Source organism: Pagrus pagrus (genome assembly GCF_965226575.1).
Source record: "Pagrus pagrus genome assembly, chromosome: 3".
In the NCBI taxonomy this organism is placed as follows: Eukaryota; Metazoa; Chordata; class Actinopteri; order Spariformes; family Sparidae; genus Pagrus; species Pagrus pagrus.
Window position 1 is genome coordinate 11843327 of NC_140187.1, and position 20499 is coordinate 11863825.

Below are 20499 nucleotides of genomic sequence, written 5' to 3' on the forward strand. Positions count from 1 at the left end.
AATAAAAGAGACAGAGTCAACATGACACTGAACACACAGCAACAGCTATATATCTGCTCCGAACAGAGCATGAAGCTCTTTTATCATTTCAGCTCGTTGAGGATTTATAACAGAATGAAACACGCGAGTCAGTCAAAGCTCTTCCTCAAAGTGAAGTTCTGCCGAGATGATTTATTCATTTTTCCCTCTTTCATTGCTTTCGGGATCAGAGTTAGATCTACTTCCATCTGGGCTGCATCAGCGACATCAGGCCTGATATTAAAACTTCCAGATGACAGAAGCAGGTCAGAGGACATCAGGTTTCCTGTCAGCTATAGAAGTGGATGACTTAGCAGACAATATTTATTGTTTATCGTATATGTGATGCATTTTACACATAACCTCGCTCCCTCATCCATTTTCTGCACCTTAGAGCAAAGACAGAAGTGCATTTTCCTTGATGTAAACCTTGTAGTTGTTTTGATTATCGCAGTAGTTTCCCCTGAGTTGTCTTCCTTCCTTTTCCTTTCAGCAACACAATCATTTCAAGCTGACGCAGACCTCATTTCATCTTCAGGTCGGAGTGGATGTTTAATATTCTGCATGTGCAACCTTTTAGAGATGTCAAATCCATATGATAAGACAGGGAGTGATAAACAACTTCCAGATTGTTGTCCCTGCATATGCACCTCTTCCTTCCCCCTTGCTAATAAAGTATTGTATCCGGGTCATGCAACAAAAGCCTTGCGGGCTCAGGTGTTTCCTCTCCGGTGGCCAGGAAACTGTCCTTATAGCTCTTTTCATGACACATATGGTTTCTTTTTAGACACATCCTCCTGAAAGCTTCCTCCTCTGGTCCAACAGTGGCCATGTTGCAGAATCTGCCCTGCTAGACATGTTTGCTTTTATTATGCACGCCCAAACTATCTGATCCTTCAGCCCTGATTTCAAATATCTCCAGATGTTTCGGTCTTTCTCTTCATATCTCTGTGAAATGACTACAAGATGCTCTATTCGTCCATAATAAATGACGGATGGACGTTTTATCCCGGTTTGAATGAGATTTGGTACGTCCTCAGACGCTCGCTCATTGGAGGAAATTGGATGGGCAACGTAAGCGCTCCTCTTGAATGGGAAAACAGCAGAGAGAGAGAGAGAGAAAACCGGGCAGAGCAACACACACAGGCTGACAGCAGCCGAGCAGACACACACACACACACACACACAGACACGGACAGTCTGTTGATGCAGCTACAAGAAGGACCTCATTATCATTTTTTCCCTTTGGAGTAAAAACACATTTCCGTCATCAGGAGTTGTTTTTTTCAAATCACAGGACCCGCGTCATTACGAGCCGTGCGCGCATTCCTCAACAGGATTTTGCGCATCTCCGATGGCAGATTGTTTTCTGCTCTCCACGGGAGCGTTGTTGTAAATCTTTTTTTTTATTTTTTTCCCCCTCGCCCAGCAGAAAAGCGTCTGGGAGTCATGCTCGAGCGACGACTGAAGAGGCGCTTCATCTGAAATCCTCGTGTTTCCCAAAAAAAAACAAAAAACAAGAAAGAAATGGAACAACAGAAACCAGAATCCAAAAACATGGATGCGTGTCTGAGGCGACTGAAGCAAGAACTGGTATGTTGTGTTTGCGTCCACACACCACTTCTTCTGTTGCAGCACTGAATGATGTTGTTCTACTTAATTACTGTGCAACATTTTAATCAATTTCTAATATTTATTTCCAGATATTCAAAATCACATCAGATGTTCCTTCGCATGTTATGTTTCCTGACAGATCTCTATGTCAAAATCTAGTTTTTAGCTTCAGTGGGGGGTTAATGTGTATTTGTTATTAATCTGTGTGGGCTTAAAGCTTTGAGCACACCAGAGGCATGTGTACATATCCTCCTCCCCTCTGTCCACACATCTGGGACAGATGTTGTAAGCCTAATGAGCTCAAGACAGTTTCTTCCTCTTCCCCTTTGGAAGACTGTTCTGAGTTCCCAAAATAAATGTTCACAGTATTTTGATGTATTGCTGTGTTGCAACGGAGCCGAAACGATTAGTCAACAGAAAATTATTCAGCGACTGTTCTGATTTACTTTTGAGGCAGAAATGCAAATAATCTGCTGATTCCTGCTCTTTACATGTGAGGATTGATCTGATTATATGTGAGTTTGGGACAGTTGCTCAAACAGAACGAGACATGGGAAGATGTCACATGAGACATTTTATAGCCAAAATTAATTAAACAAGAAGATAATCATCAATTTAATCAATAAAGCAGTTGCAGCCCTACAACGGGGGGCAGCTGTGAGGTCCTGCTTTCAAAGGGGAGTGAGTGAAATTGGCAGTCACAGGGAGTTGCAGCCCATAAATATGCCCTAAATGAATTTGTCTCAGTCTCTCTTATCTCCTGTGTTTGTGTCCTCTTCTCTAATAAGCAAATGTGTTTGATGGTGGCGAATGTAGAGCTCTCGCTCTTAGCCCCATCTTTGAAATGTAAAAAACAAAATGTGTAAGCTGCACCCGCACACCCAAATCATTTGGCAGTGACACACCATGAGACCCATTTTCAAAAGGAGCCTTAACTGGCACAGATTTCAACTGGAATCATCTTCAAAGCAGACACAGATTTCTTTTTTCTCTTTATCCAGCCACTGGCCCACGGAAAAGCCTCGCATGGCTGCGTGTTTTGCGACACGATCTGCTCTGTGACTCCTTGATTCGCTCCTCCAAATTAGCCACACGTCTGTGAAGTGGCACTTGAGATTTCAGGGGAGCAGACGCCGACTGCCAGGAGGGCATGTTGTGTTATAGCTGCCACATCTCAGTTTGGTAACATAATAGAAAAAAGTATCGTGCCATGCCGGGGATCAAACAGGCGTCGCACATGGTCCTGTGCAGTCCCCCCTCTGCACAGGACCATGTGGGATGCAATCTGTTGTTCAGAAAACAAGTGGCGTCCATGCCAAGGTTGTCACTTTTCTTTCCACTGTGACTGCTTTTCATCCACTGCTCACTGGAGAGTGGTTAAACCCGCTCCATCTGCAGCACGCAGATCACAGACATCTAACAGCCGACTTACACCTGCCGCACACAGTCCAGCAGTTCTTCAGCAACACGTGCAACCATGCTTCAAAGACTATGATGTAGTTTTAAAAGGGCCGTGCCACTTTTTTTTTTTTAAGTCAGTTTATAACAATTACTTTCAGGAATCCATTATGTTCCGTTAATCTCTGTATTGTGATCCTGTTGTGTAATCCATCACACTGAATTTGGGCTGCCCCAGACTAAAGACCATTAGTTCAAACCATTAGATAACTAGTTGTCACATGTTTATGATATTAATTCAATTACTTAATTATATATTTTCTGTGGCATGGACTAAGTGAGCTGTTAACGACGATGCTAACAGCAGAAGTGATAAAGTAAAGCTTGTGAATGTGTCCGACAACCAGCAAGGTTTTTCACACACTATAACATCACACAAGTCTGGTTGCCAAAAACATGGGAATAAATAACTTCCAGCTCCACGAAAATTTATACTCACAGACTTATCAACAAAATGGAAGATGCGTATTTAAAAATAAACTCGTTCCTCCGCCACTTCACGCCTCTCTGTCCCAGCTTGAACATGCGCTTTTGGTCCCCGGAGTCAAAGTACTGGTCACGCTAAATCTCCCTGGTAACATGTGATATATTACCTGTTGTCAAACTGGCTTTTATAAACACCATCACACCTCTCGGTGAGCAGCAACTGAGCTAACTAGTAGCTACGGTTGCTACTGTTTTATATTTGGAGGGGTTGTTATTTTGCCCTAACCTTGCCTTAATCAGTAACGGGTGACGTATTCATCCAGCTGATCTCATTTTCCCTTCCACAAAAGAATCAAATCAGTTAACAGACACGAACAGCTGGGTCAATCTCATCATCTTTTTATAGCCATTTTTCTGTTTCCATTTGTCCAGCTGTTTGCAAGAACACAATGTCCTTATTCTTTAACCCACCCTCAAATGGCGAGCCGTCAATGGGCAGCAGACCTCTCTGAAACAGTAGTTACATGGTCTGGAGCCAAGCTAAGTTCAAGAGTCTGCTAATTGATTACTGTGTGTAAATGGATGGACAGTAATGACCTAAAACTGTATAGCTAACATGCATTTGAAAGCAACTTTGTAAAGCGTACACGATTCCTATCTATATAGTTTGGTTTGCAGTGTCTGTTGCAGTATAGAAATGTGAGCATGGCACCAAAGCCTGTGTAAGAATCAAGTAAATTACGACTGTGAACTCCGCTGTGGACACCCTGTAACCCAACGCACTGTCAGCTCTAAAAGAAGACGAGTGTCATGCGAAAGTGTGAACACTGTGTCAGGGGTCGGGGGGGTCAGTCTGTGTGGGGTAGTGTCAGGTCACGCATGAACACTCGACCCTTCACCCGACAAGCTCTGGGGCTATTAGTCCTCCCTGCCGAGCACATCCAACACATCAGAGACGCTTAAACTCAAGTCAGGAACGTCTCTCAACAGCTTGTCAACAGGCTTTTAGCTTCCAGTTGCTCCTTTAAAAAGCTGTCCATATAAATCCTGAGGATAAAATGGTAACAATGAAATATTTTTAAGTTCTGGCATGACTCATTATTCATACAAGAGACAAAAGACTCGTGAATAAAACCAACATAAGCCCTTCCTGCCTGCTTAGAGCCGAAGATCCAACCGCTGACATGTCTTTGAGTCATCTCGTCTGAACGAAGGGTTCGCACCTGCAGGAACACCAACATTTCAGACACTAAAGCACAAGTCAAACCTTTTGATGCCGTCACTCCTGAAGCTGATTTCATATGCATCATACTCCTTCATCCCTTCAGCACCTGAGGCACATTTTCAAACGTAACTGTCACGTTGGAATCCAACACCAAAGCCAGCAAGTATGAGATCATGAAATCTGAGAAAAACTCGCACAAGTGCCAAACTTATAGTCTATTCTTGATCGTGTGCCTCAGAGTTGTTCTTTGTTACCTTTAGGGTGTGGGATCAGAAAACTGTACACAACACAAAGCATTGTAGTGGTTTGGCTTTAAGCTCGTTTGTTTGGTGCCTCCCTCATGGCTCCCATTCTCCAACCGTCCCTTCCTTCCCCTCGGCTAAAATTGGCCCAGCTCTCGGGGGCAGCTGCGGGGGTTTTGCATGGGTGATTATTGTGTTTGAGATGGAGCCACTAACCTTTTACAAAAGCCTGCTTATCATTATGGGTCCACGCACATAACCTGAGACATTTAGGATTTATTGTTTCAAGAGACAGTCGCTAATTATACTGCTGCTGTAACCACACGTGACCCTGCTGGTCCAAGATCGAGTCAAGTCTCTGCTTTCATCTGAAGCAAAATATGTGCATTATTTCTCATGGGTGCTGCTCTCACTGAGGTTTAGGTCAATATTGTGCTCTCTTATGTTGTTGGGTCCTTAAAATTACATTTTTTCTTCCATTATTGGCTGGTCTAGGGCCAAATGAAATTGGATTTTTTGAAATATGGAAGATGTGTTGTATGGGGCATTAAAGCAGCAATCATAGATTTTTCTTTTGGCCCCATGAGGGCAGCGGGACAAGCTGCAACCAGAACATTGACAAATGATCACGCCAGTGGTGAACAAATGATCATACAGATGCCTATTTACACACCCAGACAGTTTATTAACATTAACAGTGACTTGGAGTCATAGTTCTGGACAATGCTCGCTCTACTTTTAGCTCAGTTTTTGGTCTCCACCACCTCCTGAGAGAAATATCTAGCTCTTCAGCTGCTAAATGCTTCACTGTGTTCACCAGCTAGTCGCTAACTTTTTCCGTCTGCTGTCCGGTGCTGATCGGTGGGTTTATCAGAACACTGACACTGCACTGACACAGTAACATTGCAGGTTGTAAAACCAAAACAATGAGCTGAAAGACGCTAGAACGGTTGTTAGAAATGAGGGAGACTGCAGCCAATTCTCTGTAGATTCACCACTACAAGCAACCCATTTCTATCCACTGTTAATATAAAAAAATATTAATGAGCGCAGCTTTAAAGTCTTTGAAGGCCCATTTACTGAATTCAATGAGCTTCCAAGTGCTCATAATGCTGAACAAAAATCAAACCACTCATCATGAAAGCTTACCGCAATCCCATGCATTTTCATGCAGGAAATACTGCTCCACTTTTAAACTGCTTTTGAAGCTAGACTAAGACGCAGGGGAGGATCTGGAGACGCTGCAAAATTAACGTCACTCTTGATGTTACAACTGTGGGCTGGAGAATTGGCCGTGCACTTTCACTGCCCACACACAAGGTGCTGACGTCAACTGCTGAGCTATCAAGCATCTATCTGACGATCATCACGTACAGTGAAAGTCTTCTCGAAATACCATCTGCTAGAAGATGAGTACGCAGTCCCTAATCATCCTGTGTCTCCCACAGCAGCATTGTTTCTGTGATTTGTGTGTTTTTGTGAGCGTAAATGAGCCTCTAGCAGGAAATAAGCTATTAAACCAACTCCCATCTCTGAAATGCCATGAGGGGATGTTATCTGGGCGGCAGGTCAAAGAAGAAGTGATAACTCTGGTTTAATCTGATTCTGTTGTAAAGGGAAAGTTCACTAAGTTCTCCATTCCCATTTACATCTTGCTGATAGTTTGGTTTTTATTTGCAAATCGTTGAAGATAGCTGTCTCTCACATTTCTGCTGCTATCACAATTGCAGTGGAAGTGGATGCAGTGTCCTTTGTGCTAACAGCACTGAGGTTACATTTTAAAAATGCATGAGCGCCGTTTATTTCCAGGAAGAAACGTCTAACAACCCACTGCTCTGGATAAACCACAGGACTCACTGTGAGGATTTAACATCTTCCAAAAATAACGACAAACTGCGTCAGCCTTTGAAAATGAACCATGCTGAATGAGCGTTCTTGGATTTGATGCCACTTTTGGCAAATTGATCGTCAGTTACAAATTGCTGTTTCTAAAATGACTCATATTACCTTTTTTTAGCCCTAACGCTCATGGTTTGGTTAGATTTAGGCATTGATAATGAATCAAGATGCTTAGCCCCAGTACGTTGAGAAAATAATACCAAGTTAAGGTTCGGAAAAGATTACAACTTTTGCTGAATTAACTACATTGTGGGGACACAATTATGGATCATGGTCATGGTTAAATGAAATGTTGACTCTAGGGATAAAACAAGATGGGAATAGCAGCTTCCTGTGTCCAAGCCTGACATTTTTAGTGTTTAAGTACGACAGGGGCTATAATTTTCCTCGATCATACTGGATGGAGGCCGAATTCTGAGAGACAAATATCCCAAAATCTGGTGGAAAAAAACCCCAAATATCAGGCTAGATGATACAAACATAGGTGAGAATTTGAACAATGGCCTTACTTGATTTTTATTGGCCAGCAGGCGGCAACACCGCTGGTTTCAAAGTCTGATCATATGTAAACTTATGAGAAAATGTCCTTTCTTCTAACTTGCTTTATCAAACTGTTTCCTAGTGAGTTTATGGTCTCAATCGCTAGTTTTAAAATCCCGGCGACCGCGCGCCATTATGTTATGGCCATGGATTTGCTGCCCAGTAAGTTTTTGATCATTATATTTAACAACATCGTGAACATTTTTTTTTAGCTGTTCCAAAAAACTAAAGGATGCTTTGCTCCCTTTTCATCATTACTAGTTCATGTTAGCTCGAAGCACGAGTTGACGTCACGAATCAATAAGCTTAATGTCAGCACTTTAAATGTCATCTTGGACCTTTCCCACAGACACTTTATTGATGATTGGATCTTCAAGCGCCTAAAATGTATTTGATTATGTGAACTGTGAACATTTTATTTCATTACTTGGAGCAAAAAAGTGGCGGTGTGCTCAGGCAACACTAAACCTAGGCTCCTGGCTCCATTAAAACAAGATGGCGGTGGGCATAATGCCAAACTGAAAGCTGCAAAATGGCAGTCAACGAACAAATGGGTGACATCACGTTGGGTTTACACTTGAAATCAACCCTTTAAAGTCCTACGTTATGTGAAGTCTCGTTGTATAGTAACATAACGGCACATTCAATGTTACAAGTCAAAAATTTGGGTAAAAAAATGTGCATTCCGACACTTAACGGCAGATTTGTCATGACATCATGTCCCATGTTCTCCTGCTGAACATTGGTACCACTTTTTTCCTGAACATGACCCCGAGGACATTCGGACCAAACAGAGTCACCATATAACATCTCGTCAAAGAGGCATTCATTGCCCCGTGCACAGTAATTTATTTCTTTCAGCGAGCGCTCCACAGCTTTATTGCCCTCTTGATCATGACCTCGGGGCTGTCCACAGCGGTCTGTGGCGTGTCCAGCAGCTCACTCACAGAGACCCTCTCTGTATCCCCCCGGACAGAGACCCCATTCCTGTCCTTGACCCGCACAGCCCACCCATTCATTTTTAATTAGGGGGTGGAGGTGGAGGGAGGGTGGAGTACACTAAAGCTGCTGCTGCTGGCCAGCTTCTTCTAAACAGGAAGACCTTTTGGGTCTGATAACCTTGGCCTCACTGTTTCCTCCCCCCCTCCAGCCAATAACAAATAAACAACAACAGTGAATGGCCTGGATTTTATAGCCAGAACAGAGCGGCGGTTTGTTTTCGATCCCTCGTTTTTGTGTTTACTTCTCACCTGATAATCCACTGAATGTATGTCAGTGAGCTCACATATACATGCTTTAAGAAAACGGAGACTTCATTCAAGCGAGGCACGTCCGGGCATGTGTGAGCTCAGTGTGTTTGCACAGTGAATTCATTTTTCCCTCCATAACTGAAGGAGGTAATATCGAGGCTGCAGTGAAGGCGGAGAGCTGGAACCTTAACAGCCGGCACAGGAGGAGCATTGATTTATTCATATACTTTGTGGTGTTTAATTCACAATATGCATGTATATTGAATGGTGTCTGGACGCATCTTCACAGTAGACGGAGCCTGACGTGAAACAATCACCAATGAACTGATTTTCTTCTTTCTTTCTTTTTTTTTTAAATGGCCAGAACTTTTTTAATAAGCCTCCATTCAACATTAATTCAAGACTGCCAGCTATTGTTCTTAAACTTTGAAGCATTCAGCCCTTAATTGGCAATTATGTCTGGTTGGCTGGCATCACTGCAGCCAAAGAAGAGGAAGAAGAAGAAGAAGAAGTAGTGGGGGGATGAAGGGGGGGAGAATCTGGACAGCGCCTGTTTGTCCTTCTTTCATTCATTCAACAGATTTTCACTTGGCTTGCTTTTTTATGGCGATCTTTTTATAGGAATACACGCTTGATGGATTAAATGGCTGAAATAGTTTGGAGGCTTTATAGTTCAAAAAGAAGATTTAACTAAACTTCACAAGACTCGGTTAATGATGCCAGTGTTTCTGGGCAGTACAGCAATTCCCTCAAGCCCCAATTCCATCCCCAGTTCTCTTATTAAATTAGATTAGACATTTTTTATTCCTCATCTCCATTTTTTTTCCCCCCGGGTAAGACCTTAAGGTGCTTGCGTAGGTTTTGTCAGGTCCTCACTGTCTTTGTCCTAACAAGGCCCCTGAGCTGATTCACACATTGCAAAAAAAAAAAGTGAGACATCTAAGGATGACCAACATCTGTTCTAAACAAGAAACCGCCGCGGGACATTATTGTAAAGCCTCTTTTAGCATCTTGAGCAGACGTCAGAGTGAAGGTTGAAGAGGCTGACATATTTAGGCCACAAAGTTCAGCCTTGAAATGGCAGAGGTGGAGAGCCTGGAGTGAGTTGGCAATGTAAAGGTGGAATAATGGGGGTTAGTTTACTACTGTTCCTTTTGTTTGTTCCCCGGGGCACAATATGAATAATTAATGTTACCTTAGAATAGAAATGCCAGCAAACAACTCAGTGTTTTTTAAATAACCAGTGGGAACGCCTGCGTTTTGGGAACAACAGCGAAGTTGCATGTGAGTGTTAAATTAGGGTGTTTTTGGTGAGCATGTGCAAACAGGTGCGGCCCTTTCAGACTGCATGAGAATGGACTGCTTAGGAGATAATATTTCAGATTTAATACATTTAAGTGGTCCAGATTTCACCGGCAGCTCAGAGTGCGGTAATCCCTCAGATGATCCCAGCATAAACTTCGCCGAAGCCACATGTCTGCCTCTGAAGATGTAACAGCAACACACGTCATCTTGTCTTCAGACTTGTTGACTTTTGATGTGGAGGAAAGTAAACCATAATTATGAGCCCTTTCCCAGCCTCTCCTGGGACGCAGGGAATTACAGCTAATGAAGTCAGCCATATGTGGAAGGCACAGAGACAAGAGACAACCTCATTGTGCTAATTACACGTACCTTCGCTGCCTAATTTAGCGAGCCAACGGGAAGCTCAGAGGCTTTTGTTCCCAGCATGTGCATTGATAGGCTTATTATCTGATCTTGGAGGCTATTCACGCCCCGGTGCACCAACTCCGCCATATGTTAGTGATGAAGTGTTTTAACCCAGAGGTTGAATGTTAATGGTGCAGGGGTATTGGATAAGTGTCAAGGTACAGAACATGTGAAGTGGCCAATTAGTCGTGAAACAGAAAGTGAATAAACAACAACTCTGGTGATCAGAGTCAAGTATTTTATCAAAGAGGAAAGATTCTCTGATATTCTCTAAATTAAATGTTTCCTGCTTTTCTGTTGTATATTGTTGTTTTTAATGATTTAACCTTCATTTAACCAGGAGAGTCCTGTTGAGATTAAGACCATCAGCAGCATAAAAACACATAGTTACTCATAGAGAACATAAAAGGACACAAAAAACATTAAACAAGCATTGAAAAACATTTGAAAGTTTCTAGGAGACAGCTGCATAATTAGAAAATTAGAAACATTGATATTATAGAGAGTCTGCCTCTAGTTTTAGTTTTTAAATCATTTAGTGAGATTAAGTCTTTTATTTTATATGGATGGTCAGACAACAAAAAAAAAGCAATCTGCAGACATCACCTTGGATTCTGAGAAACTTATTGGACTTGCAAATTTTGGTAAAATATTAAGATATAGTACACAAAAATGTGAGTATTTACTGAGGAACGAGTAAGGAACAATCTGATAATCATGACTCCTTCATGAGTAGTTACTGAATAACTCTGATTCAGGGAATATATATATAGTAGATAATGATGAGTTACGAAAGACAGACTTCCCCTTTATGATTATTAAAAAAGGGTAGGTAATGGTCAGGTAATCATGAGGTAACGATGGACGACTTAGTAATTACTTAGTATGATGTGTCGCTTTACTTGAGGGGGCACAAAATAGTAACTAATGAATAATTAAGGAGTAATTAGCAAGTCGTTTTCTTTCTTCATGAATTGTCCTGGATTACCTGAGAATCTGAGTACCGTACTGTAAAGTATTAACCAATTTTGTTTTTCGGATGAAATAACTAATTAAGAAAATAATAACATGGAAGAAAAATCTAATGATTTAAAAAAATATCTTTCAGTTGTGGCGTTAGTGTCACTGTCCCACAGCCATCAACTATAAGATTAAATCGACAACTATTTTGATAATAGATTAATCTGTTTAGGTCTTTTTTTTCATCAAATATTTATATTTTTTGGTTTCTGTACTCCTCTGACAGTAAACTGAATATTTTTGTGTTGTGGACACAGCAAGTCAGTTAAGGAAATCATCTTAAACTTTGGGAAACGCTGATTGACATTTTTCAAAAAATCGAAAAAGTAATCAACAGATTAATCAACAGCAAGAATAGTAGTTAGTTGCAGTAGTTAGTGGTACTTTGAGCTAAATGCTAACATCAGCGTAGCACTAAACACAAAATATTTGCCTTTCTCACGGCTGTAATTTCATTTTTAATCTAAATGTAGCTCATGAACTTTTGTTATCTGTGACATTTGTCTATTTTCCCAGTAAACCCACATCCTGCAGCATTCACGTCTCTCACGGTGCTTATAGGCTGCTTTGTTTATGATGCTATACTGTCAGTTGTTCTACACGTCTACTTTTCTCACCCCGGGGTTCAACACAATCACTGCTCCCTCAAGATTAAGTATCACAGCCTGGTGATGTTACACCTACAACCCCCCTCCTTCTCCCATCTATAACCCCCCTCATGTGCTCTTATGGTGTCATCCATAATTAAATCCATCAACAGTTTTCCCTTCGACATCTAAACATATGGCGAGGGATCCCTCCTCTCCCCCTCCTCTCTTACCATCCCTGCTCATCCGGCTGGCTCTCACCATCCCTCCTGCTCGCTGTGTCCCCTCTCGCTCTTCTCATTGTCAGTCCGTTTCCGCCTGAGTGACCCCACCCCCCCATATCGCCCGCCGTTTGGGGCTTATAGTCTAGACGGGCAGCGCTGATTGGCTGTCACGCCCAGCGGTGTCCCCCCATTGGAGAGTGATACATATAGGGGCTGTCGCACTGATCCGTTTGAAAGGTGAGAGACGGTGACAGGCTGGCAGAGGTGCAGACTAACACCGACAGAGTGACAGACAGGGATATCTATACCTCCTGCTTTGTGACAGACATTTATAGAAGGTAAGGTGTCGGTCTTGATTACTAGACATGCATAACAGTAGTTTGATAGGATGAAATGTGAGGCTATTTCGTTTGAAAGTGCCGAAAGTAGAGGCCTGTTTTATGTGCAATAAACTGCATTTATGTTGGTTGACAGTTATCTATGTTGTTGTGGTTTAACGGACAGATCCTGACAGACAGCTTGGTTTAAAGAGATATGAATTGTCAGTCAGGTTTATCTGCTGTAGAGCACTGTAGGTGTGCTTTAGAGGTTTCTATCCAACATTTTCCCACACACTGTGGCACGTTTTTCAAAATTCCTGGCATGCCTTCTTTCGTCCTCCAACGGATTTATGTTTCTTTAAAAAGAAGGAGGGCTCTCTAGCAGGTTTACTCATCAATCAGTCGTTACCTTTGCCAGCGGGAGCGCGTTCTTAGACGAAGATAAACCGGCTGTTGCATTAACAGAGTGATTCAAAGTCTGGCGTGAAATGATTCAGGCCTACAAGTCAAGACACAGGTCACGATGCTGCCTATGGGCTTTCTGTCTGCCCCCAGGAGAAGACGGTTAGTCCAGGTCACATGACACAGGCTCTTAAACAGATGAGAGCAGAATGAGAGAAGAGGAGGAGGAGGAGGAGGAGGATAAAAGCCGAGTGTATGATTACTTTTGCACAGAGGGAAGTAAGAGTGAAGACAAAGAGCTCGGAGGACGGGGCAAATATGGAATAAAGTAAATGGACGGATGCAAAAAAGAAAAACGGACATACAAAGAGTAGAAGAGAAAGAAATGGTAAGCCAGTCTGTTTTACAGCTGTCATGGGTTGGATCTTGTCTCGTACGCAGGCCATATGGGACCCTGGCCTGTCATCCAAAACTAGGTCACATGACCCATAATTAAACAAGGTGCGCAGCCTGAAAACAAACAAGAGTCTCATCAACACAGACGCGAATAGCAGGACTATTACTGTGATTTTTTTATTCACTAATACATGTATTCAATGCCTTTGATCCTGCCAGTTGATGGTGTGTAATTGGATTTGTGCTGGTGCTGAGATAAATGATGAACACGATGGGGGGTGGAGAGGAAATCAGTCTTTGATGGATGAGATGGGTCCTGCGGGAGGCTGAGGAGTCAAATGATTGAATTGATGACCTCTACAAGGTCTTAAGCTGTTAAGCTGAACTGGACATTAGAGTTTTGTCTCTCATCATCATCACTTAATTGCTCTCTCTGTCTCCCTGCAGGTGTCTATGAAAGAAGCCGGAGATGGCCTCCACGCTCAGATGAACTCTATGATGGGAGCCCTCCAGGAACTCAAGCTCCTTCAGGTCCAGACAGCGCTTGACAACCTTGACATTTCAGGTCGACCCATTAACCGAGGAATCCCAAATCCTGCTCCGCCAGCTCCTCCTCAAGCATCTACTACAGCGGCTTTGACCTACAGCAAGAATCAAGGGTCCTGCCTGAGTCATACCATGCCAGAAGAGCCCAGCCAGAGTCCGATGCAAAGTCCAAGGCCGTCTCTGGAGAGCAGAAACACCTACAGTCGAGATGAGAGGAGCTCGTCTCGAACCAGAAGCAGCCTGGGAACCTCGTCGTCCTCGGCATCCAGCCTTGAGAGTGAGAGCGAGACAAGCGAAAGAAGCGCAAGAAGTGAGAATGACCTGGAGTCTATACCCAAGAGGTGGTCTGGATACGCCGCCCCGCAGGTGGATTTCTACGGACCAATGGTGGGAAACCCTCCACCGGAGCCCTACCCTCAGCCACAGGCTCCTCGTCGTGCTCAGGTGGTAGACCTGCCTGGGATCCTGTACAGCCTCTCCAGAGAGGGCCCTTCATTGGACAGCGACTACTCCCAGGACAGCACAGATGATGGCAGCGACTGGACTTCTTCGCTCATGAGCCGCAGCCGCAACCGCCAGCCTTTAGTGCTGGGTGACAACGTTTTCGCTGACCTCGTGGGTAACTGGCTGGACCTCCCTGAGGTGGAGAGGGAAGATGTGGAAGAAGAGGAGAGAAGGAAGAGGATGGAGGAGAGGATAGCTGATGGAGGGGCGGACAGACCGGACACCCCAGCTCACCCTCTCCGCCTCAGCCGCTCGCAGGAGATCTGCAGGAAGTTCTCGTTAACCACGAACATCTTCAAGAAGTTCCTGCGCAGCGTCCGGCCCGACAGGGACAAGCTGCTCAAGGAGAGACCCGGCTGGATGGCTCCTGAGCTAACAGAGGGCGACCTCTTCAAGAGGCCCAAGAAACTGGCTCCTAAAAGTTCAAAAGGCAGCTTCTACTTGCCGTTCTGGGCAAACGGACAGCAGGGCAAAGGCAGGCCGTGTCCACATCTAGCTGAAGCAGAAAGGAACCACCAACACCACCAACACCACTTCCCCCAGGTCCACCAGCAGCCATTTGGTGGGATTTATTTAGACAGGAGACAGCCAGAGACTGGTCTGGAAAAAATGCAACCCTTGTTTGATTACAACACAGCTGTGTGGGTCTGACAGCGAGGCCAACAGACTGCCAGTGATGCCAGACTGCGTGAGTGAGTGACAGGTGCTGGGGGGATTGTGGCTGTGCTGGAGGGGAATGAATGAATGGCTGACTGACTGAAAAAGAGGCCTGGATACAGTTATCTTCCAAAAATGAACCAATGAACTTCACACTCACAACCAGATTATCAGGGCAACAGTTTGTCTGACAATCCTAAAGCCTAAACCTCTTTTGCTTGTGTGTGTCTGGTTGTGTCAGTGTGTGCTGGAGAGCGTCTGAGAGAAACATTATGCTGCAAGTTTTGTATCATTCAAATTTGTTCTTACGCGTGCGTGCATGTATGAAAGGGTCGTCTGGATGTCTTAAAAGACGGTACATTGAAATGGACATGTTTCTCAGAATGTCACCATCATCACAGATCTTTATAAAAAAAAACATCCACAGACTTTTTCATCTCTTAGCTTCATGACATGCGCTCACATATCTCACTTCTTTGCATCTATGAATAGAAACACCAACTGTTGGATTGCGAGGTTACTCTTTTTATAAGCGATGCTACAAAACAGCTGTTACTGAACGCACTGCCACTGAAACACAGTCTTAAGCTTCTTTTCGTTTCCAACAGGCCTTGTCGCCTTGGAAACTCAGGTTTAACTGAACCCGTCGGTCTCATTCACCTTGCTCAGGGAATGAATATAACGCAGGAGTAAACTATGAGACACTGCCGCATTTAAATGGGTTTCAAATACAGTTAAGGGACGTCTTGCCTCATCTTTTCTTGCCTAGAAAGACATTACAGCAATACAGTGCACGACCAGTTCAAGGACTGCACGTTAAACTTTGAGATTTGCCCCTCGCTTTCTGTTAGAAACACTCATTTTTCTTCTCTGCCGTGTAGACACGGCGCATGTTGAGTCAGCTGTCTGTTCGCCTGGGTTGTTAGGCGGAGAGAGGAGGGGGTGAAGATGGCACAGCCAGTATACTGACTGAATGACTGACTGCCATCTGGTACCCGGTCGTTATCTAAAGCTTGTTCGCGACAGCCTCGGAGAAGATGCAAAACGGGCTCGTTTAATCCCAAAGCGTTGTGGATGATCTGATTTATGACGATGGTGTTACATACTGTATATACACACTCTCTCTCACACACTCACACACACACACACACACACACACACACACAGGTGAATACAATACAGGGCTGATGAGATGGCTGAGAGTGGAGGTAAAGCAGATCGAGGTAAATGTACAGAACATTGTACATATATTTCTCATCAATCGAACAGCAGCAATAACAAACATTAACTGTAATATCCCATCGCATGGTTTTCATTCTTCTGCACAGATAAATATGTCAAAGTAATATTACAGTTCTTACCATAATATGTAAACAACACTACCACTCTTGTATTTAAACTACAGACTGATGAGCTCGTCTTTGACCTACAGCATCTATTCTCTTGTATCACGATAAACTGCTTCAGTGTTCTTCATTTCACGCAGCGTCGTAACAGTTAACAGGTAGATTCACATAAATATCCCTCAGGATTACAGACGATACTGCCCGCTCTGACTTAAAACACTTGTTTTGTATAGAGGACCACTGTTATGCAAGGACAATCTGATGCTCTAACTTCTTATTGTTACGAAAATAAACTGTTGATTTCACTCAGTTTTCAAAAGGGATCCCAGACCAATCAATTCAGCCAGCAGGGATTAGGCCTGAGGTCTTTTGAGTGTCTTGGCCAGTCGATCCATATGGTGTTGTCTCAGTATTCAGGTCAATACATACCGCACGTTCAGAGGGTCCAACACACACACACACACACACAGACACACAGTTTCTGAGATGTCATATCACACAGTATGTGTATGTAAATGTAACATTTATTTGCTCCTATTTACAGTTGTCTAAGTGTAATTTTTCAGCACTGTTGTTGATATTTTTCATCAGGGTTCTGCGAACCTTCAGTAGTGATTCTGTGTCATGTGCACTGTAAAACTGTCACTGACTCTTTGTAAATTAAATCTGTTTTCAGAAAGAAATGTTGCTCTGTGTCTTGACTTGAGTTGGGGTATCAAATGATGAATGTGTTAATTCATTTCTGTCAGCTGTTCTAGTGTGGGGAGGAAACCTTTCTGCAAGCACGAGACAAACAACATCCTGATGAATACGGCTGAAATAAAGATCACAATATTAATACGTTTGTTTCTCTACATCAATCCAAATACTGATATTGTTGGATTTAATTAAAATTAGCTTGGAATAAAGGCTGCAATTGTGAAAGGAGCTATGATTTAAGTGGCAATGTTTTTCATTTTCACTGAAAAAATAAATAAAAATGGTGATAATGTGATTTTTGCTGGAGGTCTGTACCAAACAAGCACGTTCGATGAAGTCTGGAGGATATGATTTGTATTCACAGCATCTCTGTAGCCCCACAATGCTTCATTTTTAATGGTATGTTGTGACATATTTGACCTTTATCAAAAAAAATGCCGCCCCTGAGAGTTGGATATTTCACTTGGCCATATTGTGAATATATTCTACTTAGAATCATCCAGTCTGTGTTATTTGTTGCTATTATTTAGGGGTGGACAAAATAATTGAGACGCCTACTGTATATATTTGAATTGTATAATGCAATACAGTCCACCTCAAACTACAGCCTCCAAAGTGATCATACAGTAGAATCAACAACTTTCTAAAACAGTTTCGACAAAAACTACGATGAAGGGAGGGTTCATTTCAAAACAAGTTGTGGTAGACTATTGACATGCAACTAAAGTATATTTGGGCTGCAGATTTCCAACAAAAACATGATATAATATCTACTTTTAGTTATCGCCCAGCTCTATTTACAGTAAAACCCAAACAAGCACTAATTTTCATAAATGTTACACAGTTAAAGATATAAAAAGACTATATCATTATTATATATATTTTGTTGAGTTGTGTTCTTACATTATCCCAAATGTTAATGAGGCACTTTGCAGTTCTGAAGAAGAAATTCAAACTCATTCAAATATTTACAATATTATTGAGGTAATATTACAAACTCAGAGTTTTTTTTTTTTTTTTCCATAAGTGAATAAACAAGCTGTTCTCAGAGGAAAATAAGATCACAACACTGTGTGAAGCTAGAAAGGTGGCAGGGTCCGCCAAATATAAACAAAGTAAAACAGTATCAAATTGTTGAAGGTAATGTGTGCGCTTTATTTGGTCACCTATCGCTATGACTTCCGGGGAAACGGCAGATGATTAATCAGAGAGTGAGTAAGGAAGCTGACTAGTCCATGTGTAATGCAAATAAAACTTTACTGCATTACCTCATCTGTGAATATTTCTGCCTAAGTCACGCCAGATAGATTTTCATTGGCAACACTGGTTGTTTAACAGTAGCGACAAGAATTCCCATGATCCCACACAGCTTCACTTAATCATTAAACTGGGCTGCAAACTGTTAGCTTATCTGGTTGGCTTAGCTTAAAGCCTGGAAGAGAGTGAATACGAGTATCCCCAAAACATTGAACTATGCCTTTAAAGGCTTTTGGGGCAGGATATAATAGCATGATGGCATCAAAATGATCATGGAGTCAGGATTCTCTATATCCATTGCTTTTACATTCCTGATAAAAAAGTATTTTAAGACTGAAAGCCCATTCTTCTAGCTGACAAAGCAACGTCACCACAATGTGCATTAACGCGCTTTTCTGCAGCTTATGATTGTATCACACACAATCTTTGTCAGCAGATGACATTACCACACATTATCACCAAATGTACTCTTATAGATTCAGAATGTAGCAAACAAAATAAAACATCTCCCAAGAAATAAAGACAAATCTCTGACTCAACCAGCTTTTGCTTTCAGCTGGAGCTCTTAGCCTGTCTCTGCTCAGCAGCCTCACTACAGTAAAGTGCTGCTGCATCACTAACAGGTTCACTGAGGGCAGAGCCAGCAAGTCACTCACTGCCTGTGCATCAACTCTGCACTAAATTGATTCTAAATCTGTACAACAACTCCATCGGCCTCTTGAATAAATAAACAAAAGCAGCGCAAACTCTTCAGCCCCGCAGTTCATCGCAGGCTTTTCGTGACACTCAATCCCTGAGACGCTTTTTATGAGACATACATCAACCCACATCAGTCGGCGCAGCTTTCTGTCCCCGAGCAGCTTGTTGGAGAAAAGAAAGCAATACCTACGACACTGCAGAGATCCTGGGATAAGACATATCTGCGCTATAGCGCAGAAATAACTCCCTAACATGATATTCTGTGGCTCTCCCGGACCTGAAACTACAAATTATTCATTGTTTACAACTATTTTTATAATAAATTGACCCTTCAAGTCATTTTCCTCACATTCAAATTTGTGCTGCTGAGTGTGCTTTAATCAATATGCTCAGTTTTAACACCATCACTGGTAACACATCATAAGTTTACATAACACTCAGCGAACAGGTCAGTGAGCATTCAAGATTAAAAAAGACGCCAGGGTTCATTTAGAGATGGGCTCAGAATAATCTCTGTGTGTGTGTGTGTGTGTGTGTGTGTGTGTGTGTGTGTGTGTGTGTGTGTGTGTGTGTGTGTGTGCAACAACAGCTGCAACTGTAGTCCCTTTCTCTTCCCCCGGGATCCCAGCAGTGGACGCTGACTGTCTGACCACCACCTCCTCCCTCCTCCCCTCCTCCCCGGTCTCAGCTCGTCAGCTGTCACTCTCTCACAGCCGCACTACTCCCCGCCCCAAATCTGGGGCACGCAATGCCTGAGTGCAGCACAGTTACAAGTTCACAAGTCAGCGAGTGTGCAGAGCTCAGAGTCACACGAGGACTGAGCACAAAGACTGGGTCATGTTACAGCAGTCAACTGTGACTTATTGCCAGAGCATAATGATGGCATGCATTTGATGAGCATATAAAAAAAGGGATCCTCATGAGTGGGGGGAGGTGCGTGAGCATGCATTCGTGTGTGCATGCATGTGTCTGTGACCCCTCTGGATCCAACTGTAGGCTAATTTCCTGCTAAGCGCTCATCTTTCAATAAGCCCTCAGCTGTGGAGCCACTCGGCTCTACCTTGGCCCTCAGGAATGCGCTCACGTTTCACTTTTTATAATCGTCAGCAACTAAAAGTCCAGAATCGTCGCCCAGTGCGGCTTTCTGCGAGGAGTTCCCACAAGAAACATGAGACGCGCTCACACATGCTAAAGCTAGCAAAACCATAGGTCATTTGTAGTAGCACATAAACACCCCCACTTCTGGAAATGAAAGACTACATCTTAAAGCCACAAAGCAGAGCCAGATTTGGCAGAGAGATAAATGCAAGAGTTAAATCTAGGGCGAATTATTTGGGATTTAACATCTGGCCGCTTTGCCGTGCAATGCTTATCGTAGGAGATAAGTCTCACACTCTCTTGTTCCGCTAATGCATGCAAAGTGGAACTTCACAGACATGAAACGATGTTGCATTTAACAT

At 43.0% G+C, this 20499-nt stretch overlaps 1 protein-coding gene across 2 annotated transcripts; it reads left to right on the top strand.

Annotated features, from left to right (window-relative positions):
- The first annotated feature begins 1145 nt into the window (after positions 1-1145).
- On the top strand, positions 1146-17273 carry inka2 (inka box actin regulator 2). Of its 2 annotated transcripts, none has more exons than XM_084349139.1 (2): positions 1146-1611; positions 13779-17273. In XM_084349139.1, the coding sequence occupies exons 1-2, from the start codon at positions 1546-1548 to the stop codon at positions 15030-15032; spliced, it is 1320 nt and encodes a 439-aa protein (XP_084205265.1). In that variant the 5' UTR covers positions 1146-1545; the 3' UTR covers positions 15033-17273. The 2 variants fall into 2 exon arrangements, with proteins under 2 accessions (XP_084205265.1, XP_084205266.1); XM_084349140.1 differs by lacking the exon at positions 1146-1611 and adding an exon at positions 12481-12551.
- The last annotated feature ends 3226 nt before the right edge of the window (positions 17274-20499 follow it).

What these genes read in the sequence shown, in the direction of transcription:
- inka2 (XM_084349139.1), top strand. Translation starts at nt 1,546, where the DNA reads ATGGAACAACAGAAACCAGAATCCAAAAACATGGATGCGTGTCTGAGG. An exon ending in GGCGACTGAAGCAAGAACTG is followed by an intron (nt 1,612 to 13,778) that starts GTATGTTGTGTT and finishes GTCTCCCTGCAG; the next exon opens with GTGTCTATGAAAGAAGCCGG.